This window comes from Falco rusticolus, chromosome 14 (assembly GCF_015220075.1).
Source record: "Falco rusticolus isolate bFalRus1 chromosome 14, bFalRus1.pri, whole genome shotgun sequence".
Lineage (NCBI taxonomy): Eukaryota > Metazoa > Chordata > Aves > Falconiformes > Falconidae > Falco > Falco rusticolus.
This window is the reverse complement of record NC_051200.1, coordinates 12,908,303-12,925,131: the sequence shown is the minus strand read 5'-3', so window position 1 is coordinate 12,925,131 and position 16,829 is coordinate 12,908,303. Positions and strand designations below refer to the sequence as shown.

At 43.2% G+C, this 16,829-nt stretch overlaps 1 protein-coding gene across 7 annotated transcripts; it reads left to right on the top strand.

Moving 5' to 3' along the window:
- Positions 1-33: 33 nt before the first annotated feature.
- Positions 34-15,300, top strand: GCNA (germ cell nuclear acidic peptidase). Of its 7 annotated transcripts, XM_037408032.1 has the most exons (11): positions 34-85; positions 167-276; positions 1,086-1,132; positions 3,590-3,641; positions 3,999-4,069; positions 5,572-6,012; positions 7,329-7,500; positions 8,553-8,697; positions 10,464-10,602; positions 13,747-13,951; positions 14,889-15,300. In XM_037408032.1, the coding sequence occupies exons 1-11, from the start codon at positions 71-73 to the stop codon at positions 15,139-15,141; spliced, it is 1,650 nt and encodes a 549-aa protein (XP_037263929.1). In that variant the 5' UTR covers positions 34-70; the 3' UTR covers positions 15,142-15,300. The 7 variants fall into 7 exon arrangements, with proteins under 7 accessions (XP_037263929.1, XP_037263936.1, XP_037263932.1 ...); XM_037408039.1 differs by lacking the exon at positions 13,747-13,951 and having other exon boundaries at positions 14,889-15,071; XM_037408035.1 differs by lacking the exon at positions 34-85 and having other exon boundaries at positions 102-276; positions 3,301-3,641.
- The last annotated feature ends 1,529 nt before the right edge of the window (positions 15,301-16,829 follow it).

Sequence of the window (16,829 nt, the reverse complement as noted above, 5' to 3'; positions counted from 1 at the left end):
CACCGGAAGTGCGTCACGGGGTGGCACGGTACACCGGAAGTCGGGCGGAGCGCGGGCGGTTTGAGGCGGGATGGAGCGTGTCGCGGTGCGTTAGGCTCCTTCCGTTGTTCCCCGCCCCAGCCCCCGTCCCGGGACCTTCACGGCTCACGGTCTTTTTCATTTGCAGCCGGAGGAGGCACCGGAGGGGACCCCGCCGCTGCAGAGGCGCCCGCTGGCCCACCGGGATGGGAAGGGCCCGGTCGCCGCCACCCCCAGGCCCTCACACTGGGGCGACAGGTGAGGCGGAGTGCGGGGGGCAGCGGCCTGCTCGTACCGATCCTGGGAAACGTAGTTTGGGATCATTCCCTCAGCTGTCGTAAGGTAACTGGGAAGGTAATGGCGCGTTCTAGAATTACAGCCTCTAAGCTTTGAGTAACTTTAAAAGAAGCAGTCTGCATTTCTAAGCAATTGTGCAGCATGTTTTTTCAAGTTAGTGGTTTTTGTCAAAGATGAAATAAATAATCGGTAAGTGTATTACAGTTTGCCACTGTATTTGCATTAGAATTCCAGCCCAAGTGGTCATGCATTCATTCTGTGCCCTACAATAGCTCTGTGGAAGCTACTACAGTTCGCTAAATAATGGCAGCCATATAAGTGCACTCTACACAAAAGCTGCTTGTTGCTCAGCATTGCGTGCTTTGAGATTTCAGACTTCATACAACACAGCGTTCTCTGCCTGATCGTATCCCCTGTGTAAGATGGGAAACAAGGTTTTTGTACCTTCGGACTTCTGACAGCAAATTTGAATTTAAACCAATGCGGTGTCCTAAGCCTGTGTCTTCAAAGGGTTCAGTCATTCAGATTTTAGCAGCTATGGATTACTACTTGACTATTGAACATACGTGGTTGTTAGAACTTGTGTATTAAAATTTATAGTATTTCTATTTTAAAAAATTTAGAACGGTTCAGCCTATTGGAGATGTTCACTGGTTTTCAGTATATATTTGGTTCTCTGTGTTCGTAATTATTTCAGACCAGTGGAGATGCAGATCTACTTGCTGTTGACCTAATGTTCTTGATACTATTCTGCATTTCATTTTTTGCAGACGTGCCCTGTACTTCTCTTCCAGCAGTGATGATGAATTTGAAATGTGTAAGTAATAGCACATGATAATTTGTTTTCTGAAGGAGTTTGAAAGGGACACATTTCTATTTAGTTATAGCAGAGTTGCTTTTATGTGTGACTTTCTTTACTTTGCAACAGGAGCAATGAATTTTCTCATTGCAGTGCGATGTTTGTGGCTGTATGCCACAGTGAGTGTTCTTGAATCTCATGTCTCAGTCTTGGATGCTTTTTGCTTTGCATTATTTTTTTTCTTGTTGCCCCAGTTTTGTCTGTTCCCTGTCACTCATTTGTTACCTTCTTAGTCTGTGAGCATCTTTTGAAGAAACATTTTCTCTAAGCAGTTACAGTTCCAAACACGTCTAAGCTGCTCAGAATTCCGTTATGGGTCATGGCTTCTGCTGCATGAGTCTTAGACAGTTGAAGGGATGTTTTTGGCTTTTCATAGTGGCTCAAGGTCTTGGTAAGATGGAATTTGAATACTAGATTTTATATGGTGGCTTTTGCTGTGCATAACTTCCAATCTTTGTTTAAGCCTGTACATACAAAACCTGAGAGTTGTATTTTTCTTTTTCATGATAGCCATTATGACAGTTGTTTTGCGCGAGGGTAGTTGACTACACAGTTGCAAGAGTTCTATTTAGCTTGTTCCTTAGATGGACTAATTGTGGCTCGGCCACATCTCAAGTGGGTTTCAAACTGGTAAGTAATTTAAAGGTTTGTAAATCTGCCCGTAAGTTCCTCATTATGTATTCAACATTTGAACAGAGATGGTAGAAAGGATAAGGTAAGAAGTCATACCTGTTTATTTTTGCTTTTTGCGTATCACCCTTTTGTTAATCCAGCTGCTTTTAAAGCAGGTTCTCATTACTTCGGAGTTGTCGTTGTGCTCCAGCTCAGTGCCATGTGAATGATCGTAAGCTTTGTCAAGCCTTACTACTTGTATCCGGTTGAATTACAATGTGCTGTGTACAGTTCCTGCACTACCTCTGGGCTTTTAAATATGATAAATATTACAATCCTGTCCATTCATTACATCATTGTTCACTCCCCTGTAATTTTTTAAACTTAAGTATTTGACAGTCAGCTCTCTTTTTCTACTCTTCTTCTTTTTCTAAACTGCCACGCTACCACTATACTGGCAGTTAAGAAAAAGTGAATTGAAAATATGTGTCAAGAAACAAGATAAAGATAATTGATTTATTAAGTAGGAAGCTGTATTTTTCTGTAAGCTTTTGATTTCCTGTGACCAGCTGTCAGCCTGATTAGTTTGCTCCTGCTTCATTGTCTAAGAACCATAATGGTGGTTGTGATCATCTAGGAAAGCTTCTGTCTGCTGGCTGTTTGTGCTTCAGTGAGCCACCTTGATGATGGAAGGCAGCGGATGGTGTGCTTGCTTCTTTTGTAATGAAGTCATGAAGCTGCTGGGTGCTAAAATGGAAAATAACTTATTGCTCCGAGTACTTGTTGAGCTTCAAGGTCTTAGATTCTCCCCCCAACTCCTTGAGCTCCTCTTCAAAGAGGTTAATGCTCAATCCCATCCTATGCTTTTTAACTTAGAATGTGCTTTCAGAGTAGCATTTGGATGTAGCTCAGCTGCTCTTCCTGGTACCAGAATCTACAAATGAGCCATAAAATCTTTATCAAGCAAACCTGTCTTCTGGTTTTGGGCTTACAGCATAGTGCAAATATTTATAATCCAATAGAAGTCATGCATGCAGCTTCAGACTGTGAGAGCAAACACTCCTTAATTGCTTTTTTTTTTGCCTATTAAGTTTTGAGGAAGGGACAGTGGCTTCCGTTCTCCCCAGCCTGACTTATGTTTTAATGAAGTTTGTTCCCCTTCAACTTTCCTGAATCATGATGTTGAAAGCGTGTGAAATTTTGGTGGTATTTCTGGTAATTCTCAAGAGTCACCACTTCAAGCATGTGCAGTACTGCTGCCTGAACTGGTTTTGCGTTTAGCAGTCACCACAGTATTCCTGGAGGGATTAGAATGCATTTGTTTCTGAGATGTAGTATTGAATTGCTGTTCAGCAGTGGGGGATTATTGTTACCACTTCATTTCAATGTGTTTTTTTGGAGACATTTAGTGGAATGAACATATGGACACCCTTTTGCAGTAGGAAGACTGCTACCTGCAGTCATTGAAATGCTAGGAGAAAAATATTGATAAACCCATTCAATTCCACCCACAGCGATCCACATATATGAGGAGGATACTGCAGGATACGTAACAGCACTTATCTGCCCTTGTGTTGGGCAAGGATTGAATAATGAAGGAGATGCTAGAAAGCTGCTGTCAGCTTTGAGGAACTGAGAGATGGAATTACATGTAAAGGATTCTTATATTTGGTTTTTTTGGTTTTGGGGTTTTTTTTTTAAGGTTTTAGACTGGATTTTTACTAGTTGCAAACTTTTTTCTTAAAATAAATGTATAACAAAAGAAACAGAACTTTGCGCTTAATTAATCTTTTATTGTTCCAGTTTTAGCTAGAATGAAAACTCCAAAATCTGTTTCTAAAAAGGAGGATGCAAGGTGGGTGCTATACTTAATGAATTTTCAGTTTATAATGTATTAGTTTTCTGTATCACATCTACTATTCAGAATACAGAGAAACAATCAAAAGTTTTTGTGATTTGTAGGCAGATATGTGTATAGGGGTGCAGACAGAAGAACTGTTATGTTCAATCTGTGTTTTCAGGTCGAATGTAAAATGGGATGTTTGGAGGAGTGCGTGCTCTGTTGCCATTCCTGTTGGATGTAGTTGGTAACATTTGCTGTGAGCAATTGATAATGTTATATTGAGTGGTGCTTTTTTTTTTCTAAGGCAAATTTATTCTTCTGTTTTCCTGATTATGCTACTTTTTTCCACACTGCTTGCATGTTTTACAGTTTGAAGGACTTTATCGATGACTTGGATGATTTCTGGGACTTTGAAGTGAGAAAAAGAACAACAAAGAATGGCAAGTAGTTGTTCAACAGCAGATATGAAGCAGGTGTTTTAATGCGTGGAAAGATACATTGCTGTGCTCATGAATTTCTGAGAGAACTTGTTAAACATAAGATCAATTTGGTTCTTCCTTGGGGATAGCAGAGGAGAGGCTTTTTTATTTTCTCTGGGGGTAACGGGAAAGCATGGTTATACTGTTCAGACAAGTGTACATTTTGAAGCGTTGCTGTAGGTCTGCAGATACTGTGACTATCTGCTAGTATTTGGGTCTGTGCAGAGTAGCAACTCATGGTCGATTACTCAGCTGCAAATATGGGATGGTCACTGTGGAGAGAGGGCTAAGGATGTGAAAAAGAATGTTCCTATGGCTGTACCAGCTCATTCTGTGGCCAGAAGACACTGAGTAAAGAAAGAAGATAACTTCTTAAGCTAGATACCTTTAATGCGATGCAGATGTTGGCAGTCGGGCCAAGTCTTGCCTATAGGTATTGCAGAGCCACAGATGGGGTCCTTTGGAGCTTCTTTAGCCAAAGTCCTGTGTGTAATCCTGTTAACACTGGCTACAAGATGCTCTGGCAAAGCATGACTTGAAGGCTTTATTTCAGTGCTTGTCTGAGCAGAGGATCCCTGTTTTCCCCCAAGGGGTGGAAAGTGCCTTCGTTTAACTAACATGCAGAGCCTGACTACACCTGTCTGGTGCACTTCTCATTGATACGAGCAAACTGAACTTTCCTAGAAGGAGTGAACAGAGCTCTGGAATTCTTTAGACAGCCACTAGGCCAGTGATCAGATGGTAGAATTTTAGTAGATGAGGGATGATAACAGTGATCTCATGTGAATCTGGAGAAGCTCTGACCCCTGATCAGGAAGGGCAGGATCTCTTGCAGATGACATGAATGTCAACCCTGAAACATGTATGCCAGCTGCAGACTGTATAAAACTAATGGAATGGTTTCTGGAGGGGAAACAGGGGCAGTCAAGTGGACCAGAAGCGTCATTTAAAAAAAAAAAAAGTCACCAATAGATCTGACACTATCCCTTGATCTTGATAGGCTAAATGTGAGATGTCAGAAGCCTTGTTGTTTGGCATGTGAGCACTTTGTGCTGTAGGCTATGGTCTGATGAGCTAAGGCTGAGCATTTTTGAAGTCACCCTTTACTTGGTGGTTTTATAAAACTTTCATATGAAATACTCGGCCTTACTCTTATTTGCATGTAGGTTTTTTTACTGGGAATGAAGATTATGCCAACACTACCTACCTATTCAGGATTGCTAGGCCTGATAGCTGATAGATATATAGATGAGGGTTTAAGCTACTTGTTTTTTTATACATCTTTCAGTGACTTTCCATGTAGTATGATGGTAAATGAGCAGGATGTAATAAAGAAAATTCAAAGATCTTTCTATTCTTTGTGTTTTCCTATCTTCCAAAGGATTTGTGTGTGTGTGTTAAGACAAAAGCAGATCTCGTAAATGAAATTACCAGAACTTCAAGCTGTTTCTTTTCAATTGCAGCACAGAAGGGTGTTCAGATCCCAAAGAAGTTGACAACTTCTGGAAAGAAAAACACTTGTTGCCAAGAACTTCAGTATTCAGAGGCTTCAAGTGACAGTGAAGATTCTGTCTTTTTAGAAAATTCATGGCATGACTACCAAAAAGGGGGGGTGAAAGACTTGGAAGAGAGTCGAAGGTGCATGAAAGTCCCACCTCCACAGAATCTGCAAGGGTCAATTTCCAGAGGCAGTCTAGACTTGCTTGTTAGAAGGAAAGAAAGAAGCTGTGAAGAGAGCACAGAAAATAGGGTTCCAGCTGCAGCACTACAAAAAAGTAAAGAGGCAGAGTCAGATGGCTCAGATGACGATTTTGAATCAGTAATAGAACGGATAAGGAAACGAAGTGTACCCCGAAAACCAGTCTTGAGCACAAGTAAAACTGTGTACCAGCCAAGCACAATAGGTAAGCAGTTGTTCTTAGCTAACTCCCAAGCCACCTAGTGGCAGCAATGGTGGTGCTAATTACCCAATTCTTTTAATTTGTGTGCATACGCTTTGGAAGCGCAACCCAGCATCTTAGAATTGAATATGATGCAATCGGAAATTATTCCTCTGAGCATTCTGCAAAGTGATTCTAGAGTCATTATTGCTTGTTTCTGTAATTGTAGGTGATTTTGGTTTCTAAAATTGTTCTGAAAACAAATCGAACTGGTGGTTTTGAATGTTAATTACTTTTTTTATGTATGATAGCAGTTAATGTGAAGCTGTCATTTTGGTAAGACTGAAATTTTGAGCCATTTAGGTGCTGTTAATTTAATATTTGGATTTATAATTGACTTTTTTAAATTTTAAATACAGTTTATAACGAGAATTTCCAAAATCAGTAGCTCCTTCTCTCCTTTGACTAACTAAAGTAAGCTTCAACTGAAAGACTGTAAAGGGAGAAAAGGGCTATTACTGAGTAAGAGCAGGTGAAAACAAATCTCTTTCTAAAAAAGTAAGTGCATGGTGCCTTCCTCAGTGACAAGGACTAGTTCAGGGCTAGGAGACCTATAGAAGAGGATGGCTGACAGCATAGAAATATGCCCTGAGAGAGACAATTTTTTTTTTTAATTGGAATATGTCATTGCACCTATAAAACATATTCTGTAAGTGGGCTGGCAGCTGCATTGGCTTCTCTGTATATGGTTAAACGGTGAAAGGAGACCAGTGGCCCAAATGGAACAGTTACAGAAAAGCCAGCAGAGAAAACATCTATTGAAACCATGAACCTTGAAGTGGTCCTTGATTTCTGGTGTGAGGGTCAGTCATTTTAGCAGTCTCTCCAGACGTGGACTGGGGAAATCTGGTCATGACTTGCCCGTGGAACAAACAATAGGACTTAGGACAAAGTTAGAAGGATATTTTTTTCTTTTGTTCAAATGGTGTCTCTGTATTACTGCTCCCAATGTGCTGGTGATGTATTTTGAATCAGTGACGTGTCACAGAAATGTCCGAGTGAGGTCACAAATGCTTTTCCCTTCGCTTCCTCCTAGTTGAATGTTTGAAAGTTTGGAGTCTGCCACTCATTAATTGAATGATAATCTTTCTAGTATATAACAGCAAATTACGTTTTCACATCAGCTGTAAAAACCTTTGCATTCAAGTATGCACAGTGAAAGTGTGTATGCTGAGGTGCAATATTTGACTTTTTTCAGTGTTGTGTTACCTGGTTGCTGATATCTGTGCTCCCGATTCTTTGACACCTTGTAATCCTGTGGCTCTTTCTTGTTGAACTAGAAAACATCAAGCCACCTTGTGAAGATGTCCAGCCCTTGAAAGGGGAGGGAGTCAAGACACCAAGGCCAAGCTCCATTTCACTTCAAGAAACACCTTCCAGGATAACAGCTTCTGCAAGAATTCCTAGGAGTGAATTGGTCAGATGCTCACAATCAGCAAAAACAGAGAAAAGGCAAGTGTTTCTCCATCTTTACTACATTCTAGGCCAAAGAGATGCTAAGTGTTTTGCGTAGGATGACATTCTGATTTTTCTGGTACCTAGAAACTTCTGCTACCAATTTAACAGTTGTTAATGGTTAAGTAGCTGGAAATCAAAGCTTTCAATCTCGGATATAACAGGGAGAATATAAGCTAATCTCCACCTAGAGGAACTGATGACAAATAAATCTGATGTCATATCTTTGTAAACATTAGCTCTCTTGCTATTCCTTGTATTGGCACAGCATACTTCTAATGGGTGCTGGCCCTACAGATTCTATCTGAATGTGCCTACCTCTGAAAAATAATCAAAACTGATTGTATTAGTAATTCATGCCTTCTAACTAGCTTGTCCTGAAATTTTTGACTTGTATCCTGATAACTTGCAGAATTTTTTTCTTTTTCTACACATGGATACAGCTTAAGCTTTTCAGAAGAATGTCTTTCATCTCTTAATAGCTGCCTTAATTCTGCCTTTTAGCCATGTGATGTTTCCTTTGGTCATTTTATAATGGCATATACTGATACAAAACCTTTAAATGATGCCTTCAGAGCTGATGTTTTGTCAGAATGCTGCAGCATTGGAGTTAGTAATCCTAGTGGAATATCTGCTTCCCCCGAATGAATTCTGGAGGATTCTGAGAACATCTCAGTCTGTTTCTGAAAATGTTAGAGCTGTTCATATATGTTGAACAAGGTATAATTGTGGCTTGATGTGTCACAAAGATATAAGCCACCCTCTTTTCCTACTTTAGGAGTCCTTATAATCTAGTTTTGTGAATTAATGAAATAACTGCAGAACTACTGCAAGAGCTCTGCCCCTTCATGCCCTTAAAGGGGGAGGAAGGCAGTATAATTATCTGTGTGCACCCCAATGGCCTCGTGAGGGCAAGCTAGTGAAAAGAGTCAGGAGAGGTTTATGCCAGTGGCAGCATCCCAGAGATCTTTATTGGCTATAAAGTGGCTGTTATTTTTCAGTGTGATATCTCTGTACACCAATGAACTGCTTTATGACTTTTCTTGCAGGCTCAGGGTGTGCTCAGTGCCTGGCTGTTTCTTGCAAGATCTCTCAAATCCAGCTTCCCACTATGTGAAGTATTTCAAGAAAAATAAAGAGGAGCTGACACAGAAGCTCTATTGTCTGTATAATAGTACCATCTTTGAGCAGAAGGTTGGTTCAAAACAAAACCCATAATTCTGAAATGCTGGTTAATATGTTGCTTCTCGCTTTTTTTTATGTGATTGCTTTTTATCTTCTTCAGTTAGTAGAAGTTAAGCTTTATAGCAATGGCTTTTGTTTGAATTACCTCAAGCAATTTCTTTGAAGGGGGTGATGTACACCACTGATGTAGCCATTTTCAGCTTGGCTTGCTTTCCCAGCTGTAATGGTGTACCAGCCTTAAGGGAGCGGTCTGGATGGTGTCCAAGAGTCCTTGGTGAGAGAGACTGCTACATGAGTGGCTCTTGGATCAGTTTCATCTTTGAGGAGGTGACTGATGCTTATCTTCATGTATTTTTTAGTACCTGCGTGGTCATCAGCTCAGCAGCCTGAGCAGTTTCTGTTGCTGCCTCTGGTAGTAGACCCCAGCAAAAGCAGCTGTGGCTTTCTGCTACTGAAAGCAGCTCAAGGTTGCCTACCACTGTTGCTCGTGCTTTTACTGAAGTAACATGTACTAGTGAACTCTGCAGCATTACCACGGCCTAATTGCTAGTTGTAGCACAACTTTCCAGCCTGCAGCTGGCAAAAGGCAAGTGGTAGGAGTATATCTTGGGGAGCAGGGAGCTGATGGATAAAAGCACTTCCCTTTGTTGTTAGGGCCTGTTGCCTCATTCTTGGTCATGCTCCATGCTGTCTTCATTCATTCCTGTTGTGTTTTCATGTCTGCCATCTGGAACAGATTAAAAACCTGCTTCTCCTTTGTGTAACAGTTTTGGATGAACCTAAAGCTGTAAGTTGTGTTTCAAATTGAAGGTTCACTTTCAGACAACTGCTGTTCTTGACCTTTAATTTGCTAGGATACTGGAGACCCTCCTCTGGTGAGAAACATTGTTGAAGGGAAGGTTGCTGCCCTTGGTAATTCCAGTAGAATTTCCTTCAGGAAGAAAAATGTTTCTGTGCAGCTGAGAAAATATTGTTGAGCTGACCAAGGACAGGCTGAGGTCATGGTTTCACAGAAAGCTGAGCTGAACAGGCTCGCTGTTGCTGAAAGCAAAATACCTTGCTCCCCCGTGCTTCAGCCTTGTAAAGCTCATTAACTAATTTAGATGACAGAAAACTGTTAGTAAAAGAACAGAGCTAACCAAGATAGATAGGATGAGGGCTTACAAAATCAGGATCAGCACAGAGCACAAGCAAGGGGTGATTATTCACCCTCTTGCAGTGTGAAAGTACATTAAATTAAAATGGCAAGTTGCAGGTTCAGAACAACCAAAGCAGATGGTACTTGACCTGTAAATTATTAAGCAGTAGGACTTCTGATCATAGGCTTTTGTGGATGCTAACAACACATATATTCTTAAACTCTCCCCAAAACAACAGAGAACAACTTTAAGGGCTATTTAATGCAAAGGAACCACGTGTGGCTCAGTGAGGTGTTGTCTTGCAAATGACTAGCAGTTGGGAAGAGTACTTTTTTTGAATACAAAATTCTCTTTTATGTCTGACCAGACCTTGCATTTCCTCTTAATGCTGGAGGCAGAACAGAGGAACTAAGGGACTTTTTGTCTCTTCCTGCATTGTGAAACTCCCAGTGTTGGTTACAGAAAAACTGATGATGGGAATAAGCAGCCATGGAGTATGGGTTTGCATCTTAAATGACAACAGTGTTAAGGGCACTACTAGACATCGTGTACTGGCTTTGCAGTAAATACAGGGGGAAGCCGGAGGGCCAGAAGAAAAGAGTTAGGAGGGAACAGATTACATATAATGTTTTTCAGTTACCAGAGAAAATGGCAATAAACTGGAATAAGAAAATGAGAAGAACAGCAGGATATTGTGTAACTGGGCAGACAGAAGGTCCTGAAGCAAAGCGTTATGCTCGCATAGAACTTTCTGAGAAAGTCTGTGACTCTGCAGGTAGGTGAAAGACGTGTTGGCTCCTCTTTGAGAAAGTGAATTCTAGAGATAAAAGCATGAATCTGAGGCCTAAGGGATCTGGAACTGGACCTTGCTTTTAAATTTCGTATTACCTTGAATAAATAAATCTGTTAATGGTAGTACTTGTCCTGACAAGCCTAAGAGGCTGGGCAAATTTACAAAATGTGAGAACAGAGATGTACTCATGCTAACTGCAGTATTTTGTTTATATTAATTATTGATGTGAAGACCTTTAGGTTACTCTAATGCTATATGTGCTATAATGCCAATCTAAAATCTGACTTCTTCCATCATAGCTAACTACCTCGTTGGTAGTACTTAAAGCTGGAATAAAGACAGGTCAGTGCCAGATTAAGTTCTATTATGTGGTGGGTGCTGTAACTGTTATTTCTCCCTCATCCTCTCACAATTTGGGGAAATCAATGTTGCAGTTACCATAGGGGAACTGGTTCTGTGATTAATATATATAGATATAGATATATATGTTGAGAGATACAACAGAGTACCCTAGGAACCTGCTTTTGAGGGCTTAGGAGTCTACAAGTGTAGCTGAGTTTTTAAGCAGCAACCTTATAGAAGCACAGAAGCAGGCAATCCCGTTGTCAGAAGCCAAGCAAGTGAGGCAGAAGACTACCTTGGCTGAACAGGGAGCTCCTCATAGACCTCAAGAGGAAAAAGAAATTGTAAGATCTCTGAAAGTGAGGTCAGGCTTCACGGAAAGGTTATGGAGCTGTGATTTGTATGGGCAGGGAGAAGATGTGAAAAGCCAAAGCTCAATTTGAGTTGAAACTGGAAAGGTTATGGAGCTGCGATTTGTATGGGCAGGGAGAAGATGTGAAAAGCCAAAGCTCAATTTGAGTTGAAACTGGCCAGTGTTGTGTCAGTTGAGGTATGTTAATAGCAGAAAACATTGGACTGATGCTTGTTGGAGATGGACATCTAACTAATAGGGATAAATTAAAAGCAGAAAAGCATTCAATGCTGCTTTTTTTTTTTTTTTTTCCCTCCATCTTTAACAAAACTGACAGACCTTGGGCTGCCCAGTCCGAGGTCAGAGGATCATGACTGGAAACAGTGCCTTTCTGTTTGTGGACACTGAAATTGTCAGGAACCAGCTGTATCAGCTGAATGTTCACAAATCCATGGGGTCTGATGGGATTCATCCCAGAGCACAGAAGGAGCTAGTGGGTGTTATGGCAGGACCCCTCTCAATCATCTACCAAAGGTCTTGGGAGTCTGGGGAGGTCCCTGCTGACTGGAAGCTAGCCAATGTTATTCCAGTTTACAAGGAGGTGAGGAAAGACCCAAGAAACTGTAGACCTGTTAGTCTAACCTCATTTCCTGGAAAAATTATGGAGATCGTACTGGGTGCTACTGAAAGGCATTTAAAGAATAATGCAATCTCAGGCACAGTCAACATGTGTTCACAAAGGGAAAGTCCTGTTTAACTAATTTGATCCTTCTGAGATAAGGTCACCCACCTAGTTGATGAAGGGGAAGCGGTGGATGCAGTATTTCTGGATTTTAATAAGGCTTTTGATACTGTCCCTCATGGTATCCTTCTGGGCAAGTTGTCCAACTGAGGGATGAGCAGGTTCGTGGTGTGCTGGGTGAAGAACTGGCTGAAGGGCAGAGCTCAAAGTGCTGCAGTGAGTGGGGCTACATCTGGCTGGCAGCCAGTCACCAGCGGTGTTCCTCAGGGGTCAGTTCTAGGGCCACTCCTGTTCGATACATTTATCAGCTGCCTGGATGCAGGAGTAGAATGCACCATTAGCAAATTTGCTGATGATACTAAAGTGGGAGGTGCTGTTGACTCTCTTGAGGGAAAGGAGGCCTTGCAGAAGGATCTAGAGAGATTGGAGCATTGAGCAATGATTAATGGGATGAAATTTAAGAAGACCAAATGCCAGATTCTCCATTTGGGATGAAGTAATGCTGAGCACAGTTATAAATTGGGAGAGGAGTGGCTGGAGAGCAGCCGTGCAGAGAGGAATCTGGGGGTCCTGGTTGGCAGCAGGCTCAGCGTGAGTCAGCAGCGTGCCCTGGCAGCCAAGAGGGCAAACTCTTCTGGGGTGCATCAAACCCAGCATAACCAGCTGGTCAAAAGAGGTGATTATCTCACTGTATGCAGCATTGGTGTCACCTCACCCTGAGTACTGTGTGAAGTTCTGGGCCCCCCAGTTTAAGAAGGATGTGAAGGTACTCAAATGAGTCCAGGGAGGGACAACAAAGCTGGTGAAAGGGCTGGAAGGCATGTCCTGTGAAGAGTGGCTACAGACTTGGGTTTGTCTAGTTTGGAGGAAAGGAGGCTGAGGGGTGACTTCATTGTTCTCTACAGCTTCCTGAGGAGCGGGAGTGGAGAGGGAGGTATTAATCTCTTCTCCCTGGTATCCAGCGATGGGATGTGTGGGAATGGTTCAAAGCTGTGCCAGGGGAGGTTTAGACTGGACATCAGGAAGCATTTCTTTACTGAGAAGGTGGTCAAACACTGGAACAGGCTTCCTAGACAAGTTGTTGATGGCTCGAGCTTGTCAGTGTTTGAGGCATTTAGACAATGCCCTTAATAACATGCTTTAACTTTTGGTCTGGTAGTTGGAATAGATGATCATTGTAGGTCCCTTCCAACTGAAATATTCTGTTCTAATAGTGGAGAAAATTCAGTGCTCTGCTGTAGTTGTTTCTGGATGAAAAATATCAACGTTACAGAAACAATCAATGAATCTTGGTCTAAAAAAAGATGTTTCAGGTCTCAGAAAAACAACCAACCCAACCAACCAATCTACCCACCCCGCAAAAATAACCAAAAAAACCTCACAAAAAACCCCACCCAAGACCCTAACCAACAAGAACAAAAAAAATCCCCAAAACCAAACGGATTAGATGTGCAGGGAAGTAACTAGGATGCAGTTAGGGCTAATCACAAACCTGGAAATTCACCAAGTAAAACCTGGGTTTGGGGCATTTTATTTACCCAAATACCAAGGTAATGCCAAACCCCAAAATAACTCTTGGTATCTTAAATGAAGAATGAGTGTCAAAGGTCTGAAGTAGTGACCCTGGATGAAAGTCTGTGCTTCCCCGTATCTGACTGATCTTCCTGTCTTTTGTATGCCTTACCACAAGATCGTCTTCGAGACACGCTCATTCATGAGGCTTGCCATGCAGCCACCTGGCTGATCAATGGTGTTCGTGATGGACATGGACGATTCTGGAGATTCTATGCCAATAAATCAGCTAAGATTCATCCGGAACTGCCAATAGTAACACGATGCCACAGCTATGAGATTAATTACAAATTCATCTATGAGTGTGTTCTGTGCAAAGCTACGTGAGTAATGTTTTGATCTTGCATGTGGCCATGCAGTAACTTTGTCTCTGACTTGGCAGGCTCCTGTGTCTAGAAATCACGGGTCTCTTAACCTGTGAAGCAACTGGGGTACATGCTGAGCTGTCACTTCACATTTCCTGAGCCAAAAGAACCTCACTATGTGATTACACATATTTGTTTCCAGGTAGTTTCAGGTCCAGTTCAGAGGTCAGGACAGGCAGAAGTGTCTTCTGAGGACAGTTGGTGAGGATGGAAGGTCTTTGGGAAGCAGTAAGAGACCAGAATGTGTGCCTCAGCTTTGAAGGACGTGGCAGGGAAAGGTCACACCCCGTGTGGCTGCTCTCACTTTTCAAACGTTGCTCAAATTATGCGAATTTGGATTCACCTTCTACTGTAGCTAATATTGAGTCAACTTATGAAAGTTTTTGATCAATTATCTCTGATATTGTGATCAGCACAGATCCTATGATGCTTAGAAAGTATGCGTAGAATTATTTTTTTTCAGGACCGTATGTGCGAATTCCACAAGCACTGGAAGGAAACAGTATTTCGGAAGAATGTTCCTGCCATGTTTAATATGACTATGCAATGCACTAGTTGCTTAGATGCAACAGAGCATTGAGAAGAAACTCCAAGAGGTAGTTGATACATGGGTTGGGGAGGAGTTTCAAAATTTTGTAGCACTTCATACTGCTAGGCTGAGAGTAAGAGAGAGGAAGGAACCAAATTGAAGCGGCAGTGGAAAAAGTTCTAGGGTAGAGAAATGTGTAATACAGGTTTCATTGTTCCACTGTGTGAAATAGGTAGTCTGTTTCCTGTTCTAACATGCTAACTTACAAATCTGACCGAAGTAGCCTCGCAGAAGAGAAACGAGCCCTTTCCCACAAGTACTGACTTACCATAAGTGTGAAATCAAAGTACTTGTTTTTCATTTTAGGATTGGACGTCATTCCAAGTCTCTGGACACAGACCGCTTTGTGTGTGCATTCTGTGGGGGGCAGCTGGTCCTGAATCAGCCCACTCGGAAGGATGGCACTCCTGCTAGGACACATCTCACGCCCTTTGCAAAGTATGTCAAAGAAAACTATGGACTTACTAAAAGAGAGCAGTATGGGCTGAGTCATGCAGAAGTCATGCGGAAACTCAGTGCTGATTTTGCTTTAAAAACTAGACTTCAAGATTCCTTGTAATATCTCCATATGCTTCCTTTCTTGATACTGCTTAAACTTTGCATGTAGAAGTAACTAAGTCCAACGTGTCTAAGAATGCATTTCAGAGAATTCCAGATAATTTTAATCCCTTAGCATTAAATACTTTATTAAAGAAGAACTTAAGACATTTTCAAAAACGGACAAGAGTGAGCAACACCAAATCACCTGTTCACTGGCTCATGTGACTTGATCTTTGCTGACCATCACGCTCGCCCCGGTCACTGCCCCAATGACTCAGGGACCCTGTGGTCTGACACCAGCTACTGCACTCATGCTCCCGCACATGCGTGTGCGCACAGGATAGAGAAGCCTCACCCAGGACAGAGCCAGGGAGGAATTTAAGGACACAGGGCAGGCTCCTCTGGTCAGTCGCAGGTGAGCGTGCGGGCAAGGTGCTGGCAGCTGGGTGCCACTGCTCTCACTGTCCCGTGAGGCAGCTGCAACGGAAAGCCCTGCACAGCGCCCGATGAACTGTCCTGAGGATGGAGGACCATTACCAGCCAGCTGGTGTGTGTGGGGGAAATTGGCGATGCCTGTGTGGGAATGAGAGCTGTAGGTGAGGGGCTGAGTGGGGATAGGTGCTCTGTGCCGCTTGTACCCAGGACCTCCAGCTGGGGAAGACGCTGCTACCGCTGTGGCTTCATCCTCTGATAAGGGTAAGAGATGCACTCTGTGTGCTGCCACCTCCCTCTCCTGTGGTGTCTCTGTCGGGGACCTCTTCCTTCTCTTCCTCCCAGCCTGTGAGTTCAGCATCAGATGTTGTGTGGCCAGCAGGGACAAGCCCCTGGCCCTCAGCCCCTGCTGCCAAGCACTGGTCGCCCAGGATGCCCTGAGCAGTTCCCACAACACCGGCACTGTCGTCTGCTGCCTGGAGCGCGTCTGCAGGCCAGGGTGGAGCCAACAACTCTACAGCTTCAGCTGCTGATGCGAGGAGAGGCTCCCTGTGCCCTGGGTCCCCAGGACCTCCGACCAGGCAAAAGGCTGCTGGCTCTGTGTCGGGCTCTGCTGATGGAGCAGCCAATGTGCGCTGAGGGCGGTCACCTGCCTCTTCCACAGCGTCTCTGGGTGTGCTGCTGGCTGAGCTTGGTGCCTTCTGAGGGCCTGCACGTGGCTCCTGGCTGAGTCTCTGCAGACTGGGTCGCATCCAGAGGGTAAGGATGGAGGTTTCTTCCTCCAGATGACTCTGCTGGCAGGTCTTCAGCCAGGACAGGTGACCCGAGGTAGCTAAAGAGGTATACCTACCATATGATGTCATACAGAGTATATAAACGGGAGGAAGAAGGAAGGTGGGGACACTTGGCATTATGGCGTTTGTCTTCCCGAGTAACCGTTGGGTGTGATGGAGCCCTGCTCTCCTGGGGATGGCTGAACTCCCGCCTGCCCGTGGGAAGCGGTGAATGGATTCCTTGCTTTGCTTGCATGTGCGCCTTTTGCTTTACCTATTAAATTGTTGTTATCTCAACGCCCGAGTTTTACATTCCTTTCCGATCCTCCTCCCCATCCCTCTGGGTGGGGGAGTGAGCAAGCGGCTGCGTGGCGCTGGGTTACACCGCAACAGCTGGAAATTTGCACTGAAAGGTGCTTTATTCGTGCTCGCCTCGAGCAGTGCCTCACTTTTGCAACGTATGTGGCTCTGGACTCGGGGCCTGAATTGGCTCTGCCAGGCC